General features: G+C 37.5%; 1 protein-coding gene across 1 annotated transcript in view; it reads left to right on the top strand.

Moving 5' to 3' along the window:
- Nucleotides 1–3,333: 3,333 nt before the first annotated feature.
- The window catches only part of ATP10B (ATPase phospholipid transporting 10B (putative)), a 61,177-nt gene continuing 46,326 nt past the window's right edge, over nucleotides 3,334–18,184 (top strand). The window contains exons 1-3 of the mRNA XM_042880688.1: nucleotides 3,334–3,442; nucleotides 13,611–13,904; nucleotides 14,772–14,966. Coding sequence (XP_042736622.1) covers nucleotides 13,615–13,904; nucleotides 14,772–14,966 — 485 coding nt within the window. The 5' untranslated portion in view covers nucleotides 3,334–3,442; nucleotides 13,611–13,614. The remainder of the gene's footprint in view (nucleotides 3,443–13,610; nucleotides 13,905–14,771; nucleotides 14,967–18,184) is intronic.

Here is an 18,184-nt window from a genome sequence, read left to right on the forward strand (position 1 = left end):
ATTCCCCATCAAAGAAAAAGTTCAGAGTGCAACTCTCAGCAGATAAAGTGATGTGCACTGTCTAAAAGACAGGATTGGAAAGGGGTGATACTTCTGGATTTTCTGGAACCTGTAGAAACCAACAACTGTGATGCCTTGCAACACTGACTAAGCTGAAGGCTCAAACTTCCGGAGTCAGGACAGAGAAGAAGACAATCTTTCTCTTGCAGCATGGTAACACCAGGCTCCATGCCAGTTTGAAGATCATGGAGCACATTACCAGTCCTGGCTGGACTGTCCTATCACACTCATCATGTAGTCCACACTCGGTACTTTCTGATTTCCATCTGTCCAAGCTGATGAGAGATGGAGTGCATGGGCATCGTTTTCCTAGTGATGACTTCATCACAGCAGCTGTGAAACAAGTTGCTCACCTCCATTGGTGCAGTATGCAGGGTCTTGTACATTGCTGGTTAAAATGTATAGCTGATGGTGGCAACTACATTGAAAAATGTCATTTTGTAGCTGAGAATCTCCACTATCAAACCGTGTTATTGCTCTCTTGTATCTGCTGTAGTTTCCATGGAAATAAATAGGAGGTATTACTTTCAGAGCGACCTACGTATTATTGAAATCTGAATTCTGCTCCAGTGCTTCAACACGGTTAGTTATTTAACTATAAACCCCTCTGTTTTAGTTTTCATTCAGGTTTTGTTCACTTGTTTATCCTGCTGCCCTCTTCAGGGTCATTAGAGCTGTACTGGAGCGTGGGGAGAAGTATTAGTGCTCAGCCTCCCACGTTACTTACTTGTTCTCCGAGAGTGTGTTTCTGCCAGCAGGATGTTCAGTGAGCCAGATTACATGATTTAATATTTTGCAGGAACTGTAATAACAAGACCAGAAGAAATGGCCAAAATGGTGCATCTTCCATTTTGACCGGTAGGTGAAGCTAAAGAGATTTATTGGATGGAAATGCTGTCATCCTGATATTAATAAAACAGAAGGTTTTGGGTAGCACCACGCAGTTATTTTTCCATGTGAATTTATGAGTGCATTTAGGGAGAGTCGTTTTTCTTCACCTGGTTCTCTTTCCCTTGGAATGAATGATGGCTGTGCCACTCCTGGCTGCGAGGCGAGAAGAGAGCAAACAGTTCATAAACGTAACTGCCTTCAGGAGGAGTCTTCATGTGTACAGAAAAGCGTTCTAACAAAGAGAACAGGCAGGGTGGGCAGGTTGTAAAACAAATACACTGCTGCTTTGGAAGTTGTCTTTGCTCGGTTTATACCTCACTTGCTGTCTGATATAGACCGAGTGGAAATATTTTCAGTGCAGTTATCTGGAAGCTTTTTCTTAGGGACTTCTGCTTGTCTTCAATGTGCCATATCAGTTATGTACTCCCTTTGTGCCTGTTCTTCTGTTGACATCTACAATCTTGCACAACAAAAATAAATCTGGACTGTTAGCTACAAATAAATGTAGACATATTTAATTCTAATTCTCTGTATACAAGGAAAGATTCTTACCATTATTTTATTGGTCTTGACACAGTACAGCTCAGGAAACTCTTTCTGTAGTTTAGGAAGGGCTCCTGATAGTTCAATTTAGAAAAAAAAAAGGAAAGATTTTAATAAATCTGTGTCAGAGAAGAATCTCTCGGATTCTTCCCTAACAGCAGCAAATCAGATGGTAACATGTTTGAACTAAAACACTTGTTTGTTACTAACAAATTACACTGAAATAATTTAGTGCCGTTGCCTGCATATGATTGGATCAAAGTAATGTATAGATCTTTCTTTAAAAAGAGAACTGGTCTGAAAAACTAAGACCTGTGCAAACTGAAAAATATACATGTATAAGCAATATACCCTTGAATCCACATTTTCTGCATTCTGTTCATCTTTGAAATCTAGTGTCTTTTGGAAACACAGCCTTGAATCTGCGATATCTGGAATTATAAGTTAACAAGCTTGTGAAGGTAAACCTAACATTCTCTATGTGATTCTGCATTTATACAGAGAGATTTGCACCTCTCCGTACAGTGCAACCCTAGTGGGACATTGTTAGTGAATTTTTGTTCTTTCTGTGACACTAACAACCATTTTTCTATTTGCAAAATAGGTGGTTCACTTCCATCATCATCAGATCTTTACAACAGCTACCTAGTTAATGATTGCAAAATGCTTGGGAGGCTTTAAAATAAGTGGTAAACAATGTTTGTTGGTGTTGTCAAATCAAGAACTGCATTAAACACTGAATTTTACTCAATGCAGGAAAAACTCAATAAAAGCATCTACCACTGTTAGTTTGAAATCAAGCCATGTAATGCTGTGGCCCAGAGAACATCAGAACTAAGAAGACTGGCTCTTCACTTTAACAGCTTTTTTCCTACCAACAAGATTACATTTCCTAGTGAGCAATGTTTCTGGTGTGTATATATTTATTTCATACTTCCTATTACCATGAAATAAGCGGTGAAACATGACAAGTTGGTTAGTCTATTGTGTAATGGCAAGATTGACCAACTTTCACCTGTGGGTTTTGGACAAAGGAAGCTTATTCCTGAAAATCTCTTTTGTGGAATTCAGTGATACCCAATAGTTAATCACGTGTTCAGGCACAGCAGTGCACTGGTGAATGATTATACACTAACCTGAGAAATACAGTTTTGCCAAAAGAATTTGTCTTATAACTGGTAAGAATAGTAAACTTGTTCTACAGCAGGTTCTTCTGGTTCAGGATGACAGAAGAGCGTATGCAGATTGTGGTGGTTATGTTATAAACTTCACCCACTCAAGCAGTGGTGTCAGTTATTACACATTGCTTGTGCATATCACACCTTTATTCCAGGAAATGTTACTCCCAGGATTGCATGATATTTCTAACTTCAGTATACACTTTGTAATGAGTAGAGACAGCAGGGTCTACACTCATGACACTCAAGACAGAGAAAATACTTGAGAAAGAGAGGAACACAGCTTAAGGGTTTGAATAACTCTCTAAATTTAGCAGAAAATAAATTTTGTTGATTTCAGCAGTAAGCCAGCTGGGCTTACATAACATAGTTAAAAAATTAGCAAAATTCCAGGAAGTCAACTAACTACTTCATAGGCTGGTAGCACTGTGTGTTCAAAACAAAGCCGTTAAACAATTCCCATTTGTATGACCCACTTCAGGGTCACAGCTGAAAGTGGTTCCCTTAGTAAGTAGAGAAGATGGTTGAGTCAAGCACCACATGTAGCAGCAGGTTGTAATCAACTTCGGTGTGGAGACATAAATTACATTCAGATGTTTTTTAAAGCATAAAAAGATTGAATGTAGTAATGCATAGGTTGCTTTTTCTGACAGAAGCAACTTTGGATACAGTGATGGAGAAGTTCTCACACGCTTTTTTACCAGTTGTAACGCTTTACCTTTTGTTAGGAAGAGTTGGGTGCGAGTATCTGGTGCAGCAAGAAGAGATGGGTAGGATTTTTATTTTTTATTTTTTTTGGAAACTATTGGATGTAAAAAGCCTAGAAGTGAAGCCATTTACACATCAGGCTCAATCAATGTTAATACTTACTAATAGTTTTTGGTTTTGTTGTTTTTTTTGTTTTGTTTTACTTTTAATATTGTCTGCTTTAGGTTATAATGAACTAGTGTAACTTGTATAGACAGGTTGGTTTTTTTTTTAATTGTGTCAGAAATCAGTCATACTTTAAAAGCAAAGAAACAAATATTTGCTTTGGCTATAAATCATCAGAACATCTGTATATTTCATATTTTTTTCTTATCCCATAGTGTTTTCAAACTGATTTTTGTGCTATTGTTTATGATTATATATGTATATGACATATGACGTTTGCGTGTACCACAACCAAACAAGTAGTCCTCAGGACAGGTGAACAAATGAGCTTTTCATATGTTACAATTTAGATTCTTACACAGTTTCTTGGATGTTTTAGAAAGCAATTCAATAATAATGGGGGGGGGGAAATGCCACTTAAGGCATTTCTTCAGTATGTTTTCACAATCTGATGAGTATCATTTGCTTTAAAAGTATATTTCAGACTTAAGCAATCTTCAGCAGGATTAAAATGTCCTCATTTCCATTGGTTAGGTAGTAATTAAGAGCACACGTAATGGTAATGTAGTCTCAGAAGTTAGGAGAAAGGAGGATTTATGAGCACAGAAGATCACATTTGGAATCAGATTTCTTAATTCCTTCCAGTTTCAGGCTTCATGCTTGCTGTTCTGACATCATTTATGTCCCATTCTGCCTCTTTTGGAATCAGTCAACTAATTGTTCATTATCACAGTGATTTTGCATTAATGTAAGTGTCTGCAGAAGTTGCAAAGCAATTAAAAAAAAAAAAAAAAAAAAAAGAACAACAACAGCTCAGCAGGAAATCCTCAGAATATGAAAAATGCATATTTGTTTCTTTCACTGAGGTTTCTGTTGAAGTTTTCTGAAGTTTGAAGTTCATTCTTTTATACAGACTCTGTATTAAATTTTGCTAGAGTTGCAGAATTTGAATGTAGTCTGGGAGAGAAGGTTTAAACTGTGTACCATAGAGATTCTGCCTAGGAATTATCTGTACTCCAGAGTGAGGAGGTGCTCAGTCAGAATGATTGCCTCTGTTAAACCCAGAATAGTCATCACACTGAGCATTAGAGCTTTCTGCTTCCCATTTGCCCATTTATCTTGACAAGCGATTGCCTCGCCTAATTTTCTAAAAAAGAAAATTTTTATCTATAAAATCTTGACTGCAGAACAGCACACAGGTTATTCATGTGGCCTGTTCCAATTCTGCTTACTTGTGCCAATATTTAAATCAATATTTTCTCCATATGAAGCCTGAGTAAATGGAATTACATTTTTTTTTTTTTAAATCTGGAATTTTTCAAGAGTTTACTTTCATTTCATATGTTCTACCTCACTGCAGTACATCTGATATCCTGGAAATGCATCGTTTCTGAAGTAACTGGGTTCTTTTCTCTTGTTTTCTGTATGTGTTTTTCTGCAGGAGAAAAACGTAAAGCTTCCCAAGATTGCTTAATCACTGTTTCAAAGTACAAATGTAATTTCCCTTTCTCTCCATGGAGCATCATCTGCAGGCCATTGCTCCCTGATATCTTGCCTTGGAAAGAGAAAGAATAGCTCAACTAGTTTTAGGCACTTAGAAAAAAATGCAACCCCAAAGCAGCAGCATTTACTGCTGAATTCCAACACTTTCCCCATCACTGCTGTCCCAGCTGGCTGCATGTCAGGACTGACTCGTTTTCTTTGGAATAAGGTGGTGTTCCCCAGAGTTGATGTTGTATCAGTGTGATCTGACAGGATGAGGAAAGGGAAAGATCAAGGAGGAACAGAACTGTAGATGGAACAAGACGGTCAGATACCTTATTAGCAAAATTAGCCTTAATTTGACACATTGTCAGTGTTGGTCTTCTAGATGTTATTAACACAGAGTTGAAGGGCAATATGTTTGTGAAGTTAACTTTTGTACAGTGTTTGCTGTGGTCTTACAGAACTGATTTTGTTGTATTATCCCATACTGATTTAATTAAATGCAAAATATACATATCAGCTACTTTAGGTGGGAATGAAAGAGAACAGGAGGAAAACAGGAAAGAGTTTTGAAGGGACTTTTACTCCTGCTTTATAAAAAACAAGGAATTCTTCTAAGGAGCACTTCAGAAGCACTTAATTATGCATTGAAATTTGGCACCGGCTTTGAGACCAAGGAAACCTGTGCTTGAGCAATAAGGGGAGATAAGTTTCCTGTCCCTCAACCTATCACCACCCTCAGCCATCTGACATGGTCCTCTTAGTTCTCCTGGTGCTCCTGGCATGATACCTTCCTGCCAGGATTACCTTTCTAGACTGAGTTCACTTCACACTATCAAAAAGGCCCAAAAAGCATAATTTCTGAATGAAGCAGAACAAATCTATCCCAGAATGTTATCCAGGTGCAACTGGACATTCCTTCAACAATGCTGCATGATTAGATCTTGATTAAGCTTTCCTTTGATCTTTGATTGATATGGAGCTGTGCCCTACTTCACTGGTTGTTGTTTTAGCCTTTCTGGTTTTTCTTTCTATTTTGTATAAAAAAGTAACTGTTCTCTTTGGGGTACTTTAGTTCAGTATTCACATTTGGAGAACTGAAATTAGAGTCAGCACATTCTGACAAAACCGGAGCTGCATAAAAGGTTTTTACATATAAAGGATCTTCTGGTCAGTTTCCAGTTCATCTTCAATTTTGCTGCTTCCTTTTGGACTTTTTCAGCATTGCTGAGCACCCACATGAACATCTGCAACATAATTTTGATCAGAAGTGCTTTATAATCATACACGCTATAAATATTAGATTGTCTTTTAGAGGCCACTTCACTTTGATTTTGAATATTAAGTGGAGCAAACAAAAAAAAAATTATTATTCAGACAATCACTCTAATTTCAGTGTCCTCATTTCTGGGCTAAAATGCAACTAAATTCTGCCATTGCCAAAAGTTTGAAATACATAGTCTTCTAATTAAGTAGTATGCAGAACCACTCAAAGTGCTAGCAATAGGAGCAGAAACTGCATTGAAATACATAGAAAACTCAAAAGATTTCTGAGTAGCTGGCTGAGAGCAGAAGAGAGAATTTCCCCAACCTGGTGCAATGAAAATGCTGCTTGTGTGATATATTCAGAGAGAAAAAAAAAAAAAAAAAGAGAGAGAAACAGCCATGTGAAAAACAACCCCAGCAGCCATAGATGTAGATATCTGCATCAAATGATTTTTCTGATCAAATGAGCTTCCGGTGCAGTGGGTCTATAATTTGCCTCACCTCACCCTCCTAACCTTGACTGGCCACCTAGATCTGGCGTGCAAGTCTGTTGTCCATTCACATTTTAGGTACAGTTTACTTTCTTTTCCTCCTGGGTAGAAAACGCCCTGCTGGCTCTTCCTGGGTTCTGTGTGCTATGGAAGTTACTTTGCTCAAGCAAAGTTTCTATAGTCATACTTTATTTATGTTTCAGATGTTTTAATGTGGCTACGTGGAAATGCTGGTTCCCTTATTCCACTCCTGCTTTTAGAATGACTTCTATGGATCCAACAAGAAAATGAATAACTGGATCAAGAATTCTTTGATGGCGTTAAGTCCTAAAAATGAAAAATTTTATTGCCATGGGCAAATCAGAATTAGAACCCAAATAGAACCCAGGTGACACGTGTTGCTGCCGCTTTATCTAATTACAGGTATCATATCAAGGCATATTAAGTGCTTTTCTAAATGAATAAGGCAGACTCCTCAGCTGTAGAACATGCTGATTGCTAAAAAGTGAGATGGAGATATGTCAAATGAATAAGAGGCAGTGTAGCATGCGCATCTTACCATTTCCTACCTTGGTTTTCTTCTCTGGTATCCACGTAATAAAGAATGGATTAGTAGCTTTCTAGAACTCAGGAAGGAAGATGGTCCAGAACTCTTAATATCCTTGCTCTTAAATGCTTTCTGAATTGCCATTTTTCTACAAACAAAACAAAACAAAAAAAAAATTTTGCCTGTATGTAAGATCCTACTTGGAAACTAACTTCAAAGAGCAGTGGACTCATGTGATATGGAGTTCTTTTTACTATTATTTAAAAAGAAATGTGAGTGTGGATTTGTTCCTAGACTGATTTTCAGAAGTCCTGCGTCAGAGGAATAAATAGAAGATGTTTTCTGATTTCAGAAAACTTTTGTATTTAAAATACCATCTTCAGATGTCAAGATATTTAGTTCTAATTATTTCTTGTAATAACCACTTTCACTTCAGCACTGGACTGAAACCTATAGTTTTATGTCTCTTGTATTTGCTTTGAAAAGATAGAATTACAGAATGGTAAGATTGAAAAAACCTCCAATGTCATCAAGTCCAATCATCAACTCATCATCACCATGGCCACCTAAAACACTTCTGGGAGATATAATGGCATTCACTGCCAATGTCCTGCGCACCAAATTGTAAGGAACTTCAAGAATTTCTCATTTGAAGTCATGAAAACAAAGATCTGTCTGCTCTTTCAGACAATCTCTCCAGTCAATCTTCAGTCTCGAAGTCAGATCTTGCCATTAGTGACCTTCACGAAGCTCTATGCAGGTATCTCTTCCCAGTATTTCCCAAGCTGAAATTGGGAGTGAGCAGAGTAAAATTAATTACAGTGTTGGAAGATGGTAATGTTGCAGAATCTATCTCTGACTACATTAATAAAAAATGCAGTGGGCCTGAAAGTAGTAAGAGTAGTTCTGGATACGCTGGCAGCAGTGATACTCATTGCATGTAGCAATTCTTTGTCGCTCCCTTCATTTAAGGGAGCATGCAATAGGGGGAGTAAAGCAAACTCCTTATTCTCAGAATGATGCAGAGCACTTCATCCAGCATTGCTATTTGCAAGGTGACATCTTCCCTGTGGAATAACATCCGATAATCATCCTTGTCTGTGTGTCTTGTATGTCAGCATATGCTGAGCGCACATCTGTTTTGAAAGCAGTCTTAATAGCACAGCTGCAGCCCTGTGGAAGGTTGCACTGCCTGTACATGTCTCTGCACTCCTCCAGCTGAAAGGAAGTTCAGCAGCAGGCAGTACCATCCAGTCTGTCCTGGGGAAAGAGTCTTATAATTAACCTATTATTGCAAGATCTCTGGATTTCTTCCCCACAGAAAGAGAATCCTGTTGAGACATGAAAAATGTGTCAATCTAATATAATAATAGAATAGTGAAGCCCTGTGGTTTAATGACGCATTAAAATTATGAAAAGTTCTTTTCTGTTTATCCCACTCAAACTTGCACTCAAAAATATTATGTAACTGTTAATCCATAATACATTTATCTTGCCAGTTGAAAGACAGCAGTCTGCAGTGACTGGTGTTACTTGAGTGAAGCAGTCCTTCAGGGCTCCTTTCTTTTCATTTTCTAGCAGCTTTCTTTCATACTGCAAGCATTATTGCTCTAATATGAAATGCTACCACATGATTTGAGGTTGCAGTCTATATCCTGCTAATCAGTGTAATTGCCTTCCTTATTCTTCTCAGCCTCCTTTCCCTTTTCCATTATTTTTAACAGCCAACATGACCAAGCTGGAATTTCTATCCAGTATCACCAAAAAGTGATAGAGCTCCCTAGCAGATAATTGCAAAGCAGATAAATAACTTTGTGACTGAGGTTTCTGTAATATTCAGCTCACTTACTGATGTTTGTCTCCACAGCCAGAACCTTCCCAAAATGGCTCTTGTTTTTATTAGTTGTGAATACCACATTGTCCATATAGGGCGTCAAGAATACAAATTGCTGCTGCATTTAATTAGGAAATACAATAAAAGTTTTGCAATAAGGGAGCAAGTATCAGAAGGGATTTCTATTATTTAATGCCTTCTATGCCATACAGGCAATGTAGAAATGAAAATATCAGGTGAAAAGTTGGAAGGATATGTTTTAAATGGAGTTCTCTATAATGCCCACATCTGCATGGAGGTGCTGCCTTTGCACTTCTTTTTTCCGCAGTTCTTTTTCAGAACTGATCTCCATTCTTTTTGAAATATTGCCCTAAAGTAAACGTTTCTGAAATATCCAAGAAACCTTTGAAAACAAGTTAGTTCTTGTTCTAGTTCTCAAGTTGCCTATGAGAAGGAATTATTTTTTAAACGTGGGTCAGTCATCTTTAGTAAACAGCAAATGAGTCATGATTACGTAAAAGTTTCCTGTGCATCTACAGGAAGGACAGAATTCCTGTCTCCAAAAGTCTTGGACACAGACATTTACAGTCAAGCTTGTTACTTCGCAGGAATGAGGTAACTTCAAAAGAGAAAAAGTTGTTCTTTTAACTGACTTTCTGATGAGCTTTCTCCTACAGTCATTGTTACCTTTTTTTTTTAATGCAAAAATCTTCAGACAGGACAAATACTAGTAAACAAATACTAGTAAAGTGTGTGCCAGCTCATCCACCCTAGCTAAAAGATTGTCGTGGTTTTCTATTGCAGTCTGCTTTTGTCCTTTAGAAGCTTCCTTTCATGTTGAATGAGATTGAACAATAACAGGGAGGACATTAGTAATGTAGGAATTAAGGAGCAGTTTTACCACTGTTACCAAAAAGATGCAAGAGGAAAACATGTGCCATCAGTGGACTTTAGCAACTCAATTCTAGTAAAGGGCAATATCTCCCAAATGCCTTTGATGGCTTACATTTTCAACACTTTGAAGTAGAAGACAAGCTTGAGGCACATAGAGGAAAAATGCCAAATTTGGCCAGCTATGTGCTTGATGTTGGACTCCTGTTTTCCTTCTGGTTTGATCTTTGTCTGAAATAGCTCTTAATGGGAAATTTCACCTCTTCTACAAGAGTTCTTGCAAATTTCTTCTGTGGAATAATATTTTTTTAAGAAGTAAACATAGGCCTGTCTGAGCAAGATTGATACAGATAAGTCATATGCTGATGTATTTCTGATACAATAAATCATTTGAGTAAGTTGAACTCCACCCTTAGAAAGGACTCAGCAGCATTTCTTCTCTAACTATCTGCCCAGTACAAGTTTCAGCTCTTCGTTTCTCCCAATAAAAGGAAAAGAGAATCATACTGTTTACCTCTAGCTTCAAAAACACATCCTGATCCCCTGGGTATCTTATGTTCTAGATACGATTGAGTGCTGTCTGTGTAAGCTTACCACAAGGCAGGATAAATTGTGAGCGCTCTGACTTTGCAGAATTTGTTCAGGGCAGAAACACAGCACTAGCCTTAGCAATGGTGACAGTTTCATTCACTGATGAAATGGAGCAAGAATAAAATAAATGAGCCTTTCAAAACATGAATGGTGACCGTAGGCTGTATGAGATATAATTATCTGCTTATTGCAATAAATACATTGCTGTTGTGCTTACAGCATGTGCTAAATCCTCTTTCTTATACTGAAATGATAAGTAGCAGTAGTAGTCAATATCTCAAACAGTATATTTTTCAGAGTACTGTTACAAAACAGTTAGACAAAATATATTCATTTTCCATGAGTACAATGGAACATTCTTTTTAATTAATAGAAGTTGGATGTTTTAATCTATGTGCAAAAAGCAAGGAAAAAAAATTTTTAGTGACGTTGTTCCTTTGAATTACCTGATAATTGTTGTGAAATTGCACTCTGTACTGTAGAGAGAGTGTGATGTCGGTCCTCTTCTTCTTGTTAGGAAATTCTGTTGTGTTTTTTTTTTTTTTTTTTCAACACCTTTTTGTCAACAGTGTGAATGATAGTGTTTCTATTCACAGGGAATCGTTCACTTAAGTCTTTCATCAAGCATCAGAAATCCTGAAAACTTGCTTAGATTTACATCCTTCCATTGTCTGATGGAAGATGCATCAAGGTTTTCATGCTTTGCTTATTGTTTCCCATGTTTCAGGAAGTCTGATGCAGGCTTGTGAAATAATGTGACTGCTGTGTGTAACCTGTGCTAACACCGGATACACATTTTTCATCTCAAACCTGAATATAACTGGATGTCTGCTTGTTACCTTTACTACAAATAGGTTATAGTTTAATCATTTATGTTGCATGTTTTTCTCCAAACTGAGATATTTTGTCTTGCATTAACTTTTTGCACGTTTCTTCCACTTGGAGGTCAGAAAAGAGCAGCAAAACTGAACACAAACTGAGGTTAAGTTTGGTACACTTCACCAAATCACTCTCTCTCTCTCTCTTTCCTGCAGGCCATCTCTGACTTATAACACATTGGCTACACTTCATCTATGGCCTCAGTCCTGTGGGGATGCTGCTTTTATTCCCTTTTAGCAAACCCTGTGGTCTGATAGCTGCCTTGGTGCTGACTGCCCTCATGCTCCTATATGAATATGGCCTACACGGATCAAGCATACTTAGAAAACTTATAGACTGTTTCGCTTTCTAAGTACATAGTAACCCATTATCACAGTGACAACTGCTTACCGTTGCAGTAGCTAATCTTTCCACACGTGAATACTGTGATTGCAAACACAGTGAAGTCATCTAAAGTTAAGGGATAAGTTCTGTAATTCTAGTCTGTGGTGCACAGTGCAGTAACAGCAAGTCCTGTTAAAAGCTTCTTTTGCTTGCTTGTTCAGATATTTACACCTTTTTCATCTCCTAGAAATTCATAGTTTCAACGTTCCTTGTCAAGTTAACATAGCATTAAATCTCATTCATTGAATATTGGGACTTAAATTTGTATCAGTGAAGCCAGTACCATGAAGATCTGATAGGTAGAAATTAGTCCTTCTGCTCTCACTGTAGAGGACCCGTGGGCACTGCTGTGTGACACGAACTCTCAATGATTTTTCCGAGCAGCTAGTAAGCAAAAGTGCACAAACCCTACTTGTTGCTTGCTGTTGCCACAATGCACTTTAAATGTGTTGGTGCAATTCAGTAGTCTACATTTCCCCCTCCTGTGACTAAATTGCTTACATCTTTTTAAATATGGTTATGTTCTGTTCTTTTTTTTTGTTTTTGTTTTTCCAAAGGAAATCACAGCGCATTCAGTAAAAGAAGGCATTTTGGAGAGGAAGTTGAAAGCTGAGGGGAAAGAAAGACCCAACGTGTAATAAAGCTATAAACCATTTCAAAGTACAGTATGTTTGAAATAGGTCTGTTTAGAGTTGCACAGGCATGTACAGATCTTCTTTATCTGTTTCAAACAAGGTTGCTCTTAAATAAAAGTTTAAACCAGTGAATTAATCTAAGTGACCACTGTCTAAAAATTAAATAATAAAAGAAACCCCTTCTATTTCCACCAGTTGAGGTGGGTTCAGTTCACAATTTTTGTTCACAGGAACTATAAAGTTGCACAAACCAGTGCATTTTCTTGTTTTGTTTTGTTTTTTCACGTTTGCTGCTTCAACTTTATAAGGCAACTCCTGGTCCCCAAGCTCCTGCTGCTAAATTGAGATTCTACTGAGCGTAATAAAACACTGCTGGAGCCTGAGTGTCCTGGCCATTCGATTGCAATTGCATGTGTGAACAAGTCAGAAAACAAGTGTTCAGAGATAACAGGATTAGTATTAGGAGACTGAATTCTTTTCTCTCTCCAATGATTTTTTTTTTTAAATGCTGCTTGGCATTTTCCATTTAAATGAGCTTTCTGTGAAGCTTCTAGAAAACTATTATAGGAATGTATACAAGATTAAACTGATGTTGCAGTTCATTACTATCTGAGATTTGAGATTCAACACCTGAGTCTGTCTTTTCTTTAAGTGTGAAAAGAAAAACTATCGTAAAAAATTCTGAAACTCTTGAAGAAAAGTGCCTGAATATATTTGGTGGCAGTTTATGACTGAAGAAAATGGTACAGATTTTGTCATGGAAAAGCTGTTGTTCACATCTGTTAAACTGGTTTTATCTATGTTTGCTGTTACAGTACACAGAAAATGGAGATGGGCTTTCTATTGCCTGGAGATAGAAATGGATTTTTCATTACCGAATATTTTGCTGTAACCCTTATTCCATGCATTCTCTGTAGAAAGTGCTGAGTTCAAAGACTGAACGTGTAGTGGACTGAACAGTTGCATTGTTTGTTGTTTTAAACCTCTGCTAGCAAGATACATAGTGAATTTTCTACCAGAAGTTAATTGGCTTTCAGTCCTTGTTGTGCATTTGTCTTTCAGCCTGATGTTCCTGCTGGGAATGGCTTTGTCGGTAGACTCAGCTTCATACCGTTGGCAGCGACTCGGAGCCAAAAGTGGCCCCCAGACTGTGTCAGAATCAACACCTCTGCTGTTTTCTGTCAGAGACAGACTGAAACTCAACTTGAACAAGTGGAGAATTGTGTTTTCCAACAATGGGAGGCAGCAGAGAGGCTGGGACCAAGCTTCTAGATTTTATTCTGGAAACAGGATACAAACTACAAAATACACATGGCTTACTTTTTTGCCCAAAAATCTTTTTAAGCAGTTTCACAGGTAAAAATAATAATCATCAAATGATGATAAGAACTCTTTCTGAAGCAGTGATATTTGAAGGTGATAGAGAAGGGCCGCTTTTGGAGCTACCACGTCTTTAAATTTTAGGTGAACGCTCTTTGTGAACAAATGTCACCTAATTCATACTGAAGTGGAGGCTTAAAGCAAACAAATAGTAGGTGTCCTAACCCACGTTGTGGCCACATTCAGTACTGGAGCAGCTTTCCTTGTAAAAATTTCAGGTTGCATATCAAGATAAGATATCATGTTCCATATCCATCTCTAGAATTGAAATTTCTGTTAGCTTAGATTTATACCTTCATAATTTGATCTTCCACTTTCCACAGATGGAATTTTTCATGGGTCCTTGAGTGAATCCTGATGTGAATTATGAACATGTGTTTTCTATACTCATCCTGCTGCATTGGTTTATTTTTTGTGAGGTTTTTTTGGGGGGGGTTGTTGTTTTGTTGTTTGGTGTGGTTTGAGTTTTATTTTGGGAGGGGGGGGAGGGGGGATAATTTTTTTTGCTTGCCTTTTGTTAGAATCTATGATTATTTTCAAAACTGAGTTTGTGGGGGATCATTAGAGAATGTTCACCTCCTAGAGATTATATATGTGTGTGTGTGTATATATATATATATATATATATACTTGTAATACGTGGAAAACTAAGGTAGCTATAATGTTATGACAATATATCTCACAAGCTTTTCTAAAGAAAAAATAAGCAAATCAGTTAAATAATTAATTATTTTGAGAAAGGATGAGGTTAGAGATATGAAATGATTAATGCTTATGACATGAGATGGGGGATTTTCATCAGGAAATTACACCTTTAATTCATTTTTGTATCTTTCTTTACAGGCTAGCTAATCTTTATTTCCTCTTCCTGGTGGTTCTAAACTGGTTCCCACAAATGGAAGTCTTCCACAGGGAGATTACTATGATTCCTCTGATCGTGGTGCTGCTTGCCAGTATGAGTAAGGATGCTATTGAAGACTATAAAAAATACCAATTTGATAAGAAGATAAACTCTTCTAAAAGCAGGGTATATGACAAGTAAGTAGACCAAACCAATTATTCTACTTGCGTTTGGCATGGTGGAAGCCGCTCATTTTGATTTTGCAACAATTCCCTTCCTGACCTTTTGGAGTATAGGAAGTTTGGAAGAGCTGTTATAAACACTTTCAGAACATGCTTCATTTATCTCACTCAGAGTCGGAGTTATCCTGAGAAGTTTTGTTTTCTATCACAAATCTGTGTGCTGATACATCAGTTTTCATTCCAAGTTTTCAAACCAGTTTACCAACACACTGTATCTTCTCCTAGTAGCAGAAGGTTCTGAGAAGGTCTGGAAAAGATCATTAGCCTTTTTTCACATATTGGAACAACATCTTTCAGAAATTTCCTGATAAAACCATTAAAACAAAAAATTAATGATCAGCTGCATTTATGCATTCAAGGTGAAGCATAACCAGGAACTGAACAAATTTTATAGAATTTCCAGTTAGCATAGGTGATCAAAACAAGATATTTTCACTCTGGAAGTGGTACAACACCCACTTGCAGTAAGCTGTGTTGTTTGCTCAGTACTGACTCAGAAGGAAGAAATATTTTCAAGTGCAATTCTTATTGCAACATTTCAATTTCATCAGAGTTTCTTGTCCAGGTACTAATTTGATTTGAGACTACATCACTTGTCTCTACATAACACAATAGGAGCTTTGCTTTAAAAGATGTTTAAATACTTGTGCTTCTTCCATTTTTTTAACACCTCCTTATGCCCAAGCCATAGAGGAAAAATTACCGTGTAGCTTTCTTGCAATTTAACTCTCATCTGTGCTGATTACTTATGTGGCAAGGGCACAAGGTCCAACAGACTGAAAGAAATGAGAGTCTGCAAGGAGAAAAGGGTGAGAAAGGTCTGGGTGAGAAAAGGAAATGTGAGTCCTGAGGCCAGTCTAACGGGGGAGGAGCAACAGGCTGTGGGGCAAGCTGGGTAAACTGCCCTTAAATTGCCTATGTATATGTATAATTCTTTCTACTAGAAATTTTTGCTCATATTAGAGAGTAGGGTGGGACAGGATGCTTGCCTGTTTGTTTTAATAAATGAAGTTATGGGCATGAAAGCAAATAGTAAATAGAGGAGGTTGGAAAAGATGAATATTTCTGTACAAAGGTTTACAGTAATCTGTTGACTTCTGTACGCAGAGCTCTGCCCTTTACCTTTGAACTTCCTGGCTGCAAACAGGCTTATAAAACGATTCAGAAAACTTGGAGTGAATGGTGAAAACTGCGTGTATGTCCTTAGTTTTGTCTGTGCAGTGTTAAAACAAAGGTACTTCATCTGAGCAGATGCATGATTCCAGGGAAATACTCTGGGGCCTCCAGGCATGCGGTAACAGGAATAACAAAACATTCAGGATGTTTTTCTCATGTGTGACGTGCAGCCTTCCCGGCAAGCTTTAGGACCCAGAGCAGCTGGGTCAGGAAGATACCTGTTTCAGGGCAGGTGGATGCCGGAGTCGGTGAGAAGCAGCCCTGTGCTCTGACAGCTTGAGTATTCCCTCCACCACTTTGGACTTGATCTTGGTTATTGAACTCTTCTAACTTCATTAGCCTATGACTTGAGGCTACTTTTTGAGAGGACAGCAAGATGTCAAGGAGAAGTTTTCCAGGCTGCTTCTCTAAGATGGTATGGAAAAAACATTTTTTCAAGGAAACCTGCTGTCGATGCGTTGCTTCAGACAGCGAAACCCAAAATGAAGTGCTGGAGAAGAGAGGAAAATTAAAGAAAAGAAGAAAGAAAAATGAAAATAAGCGAGTGATCAAGTCCAATTTGTCTTTTGGAAGTACAAACTGGAAAGAAAATCCAAACAGATACTATGGCTCCAATAAAATTAAGACCACGAAATACAGCATCTTGACTTTCGTCCCTAAAAACATCTATGAGCAGCTTCACCGCTTTGCCAATATTTATTTTGTGGTCATTGCGCTGCTGAATTTTGTGCCAGTGGTGAATGCTTTCCAACCAGAAGTTTCTTTGATCCCTATTTGTGTTATAATAGCCATGACAGCCATTAAAGATGCTTGGGAGGACTTTCGGCGGTATAAACTAGACAAAGAAATCAATCATATGGGTTGTTACGTTTACAGCAGGTGAGTTTTTTACAGATTTTCTTTTGGAAAATGTTGGCTTGAGATTTTTTTATCACTTGTGAGGTTTTTTTTGGTTGAAATATTAATAAATGCCTGCTAAAAAATCACAGTGATTAAGTGAAATGGTGTAAAGTTGCAGTGACTAGATAACACCCATACTTGGTCTGGTAACAGGAAAGATGTTCTTATTTTGCTTAAATCTATTGTTCAGACTGGGAAGGAAAGTTTTTGTTTCATGGTTCTGCTGTGGCGATCGGCCACTTAGACATGCAGTGTTTAAATAGCTATCGAGCCCTGGAGTTCTAAGGAATTTTCAACACGGCTAAATTCTGTCATTACAGTACAGAACAAGATTTGCACAATCAATATAGCACAGAACAAGTTCTGTCATGCAAATGGGTCCTTGTTTGCTTAGAAACCTAGAAACCTTTGAAAAACGTAGCTAGTGCTTTGGACTAATTTCAGTTTTATATTCCAAACTGTAGGCTGCCTTCCAGTTGTGTTTTTTTATTTTTGGGGTTTTTTTTTTTCTAGGTTGTATGTAAAACAAAACTGCATGTAAATGTATTTTTTAAAAAACTGAGATAGTAACGCATACTTCTGTTTGATCTTGTCTAAATGAATATCTGTGACATTTTCAAAATGTTTCATGACCTCTTAAGTTTAGGACTTTTTGTTGTAGCAAAACTGTTATCAACATAGAAGATGACTTCTGCCTGCTTAAATATCACACAGGGTGCCAGCAGAGCAAAACTTCTAATTTACCTGAACTTTATTTGTCATGCCTCCAATTAATCAGCAGTGCTTTATGTTCTCACAAGTAGAATCTTGTAGAACTCTAGACCTCTTTTATCACAGAGTTCTGTCATTACTGTTTCTCTTGCATGTCGGATTTTTATTTTTGTATCCTGCTGGTTAAACAGAGAAATAATGGATTTGCTTACTTACCCCCGCATAGAGGTAATGACTTGTCAGAAATAAAATCTCTGCTCTTTTTGCTAACTTATCTGGAAAAGTGGACATTTTACAGGTTTCTAAATATTGCACATCTAGGACTTTTTTCCTCTTCCACTGTGAAGACTGTCAGTAATTCTAATTCTTTGGGTAGGTACCTGAAT

The sequence above is a fragment of the Lagopus leucura genome, unplaced genomic scaffold (genome assembly GCF_019238085.1).
Source record: "Lagopus leucura isolate 7727_CA_CO unplaced genomic scaffold, USGS_WTPT01 Super-Scaffold_100027, whole genome shotgun sequence".
Taxonomy (NCBI): Eukaryota; Metazoa; Chordata; class Aves; order Galliformes; family Phasianidae; genus Lagopus; species Lagopus leucura.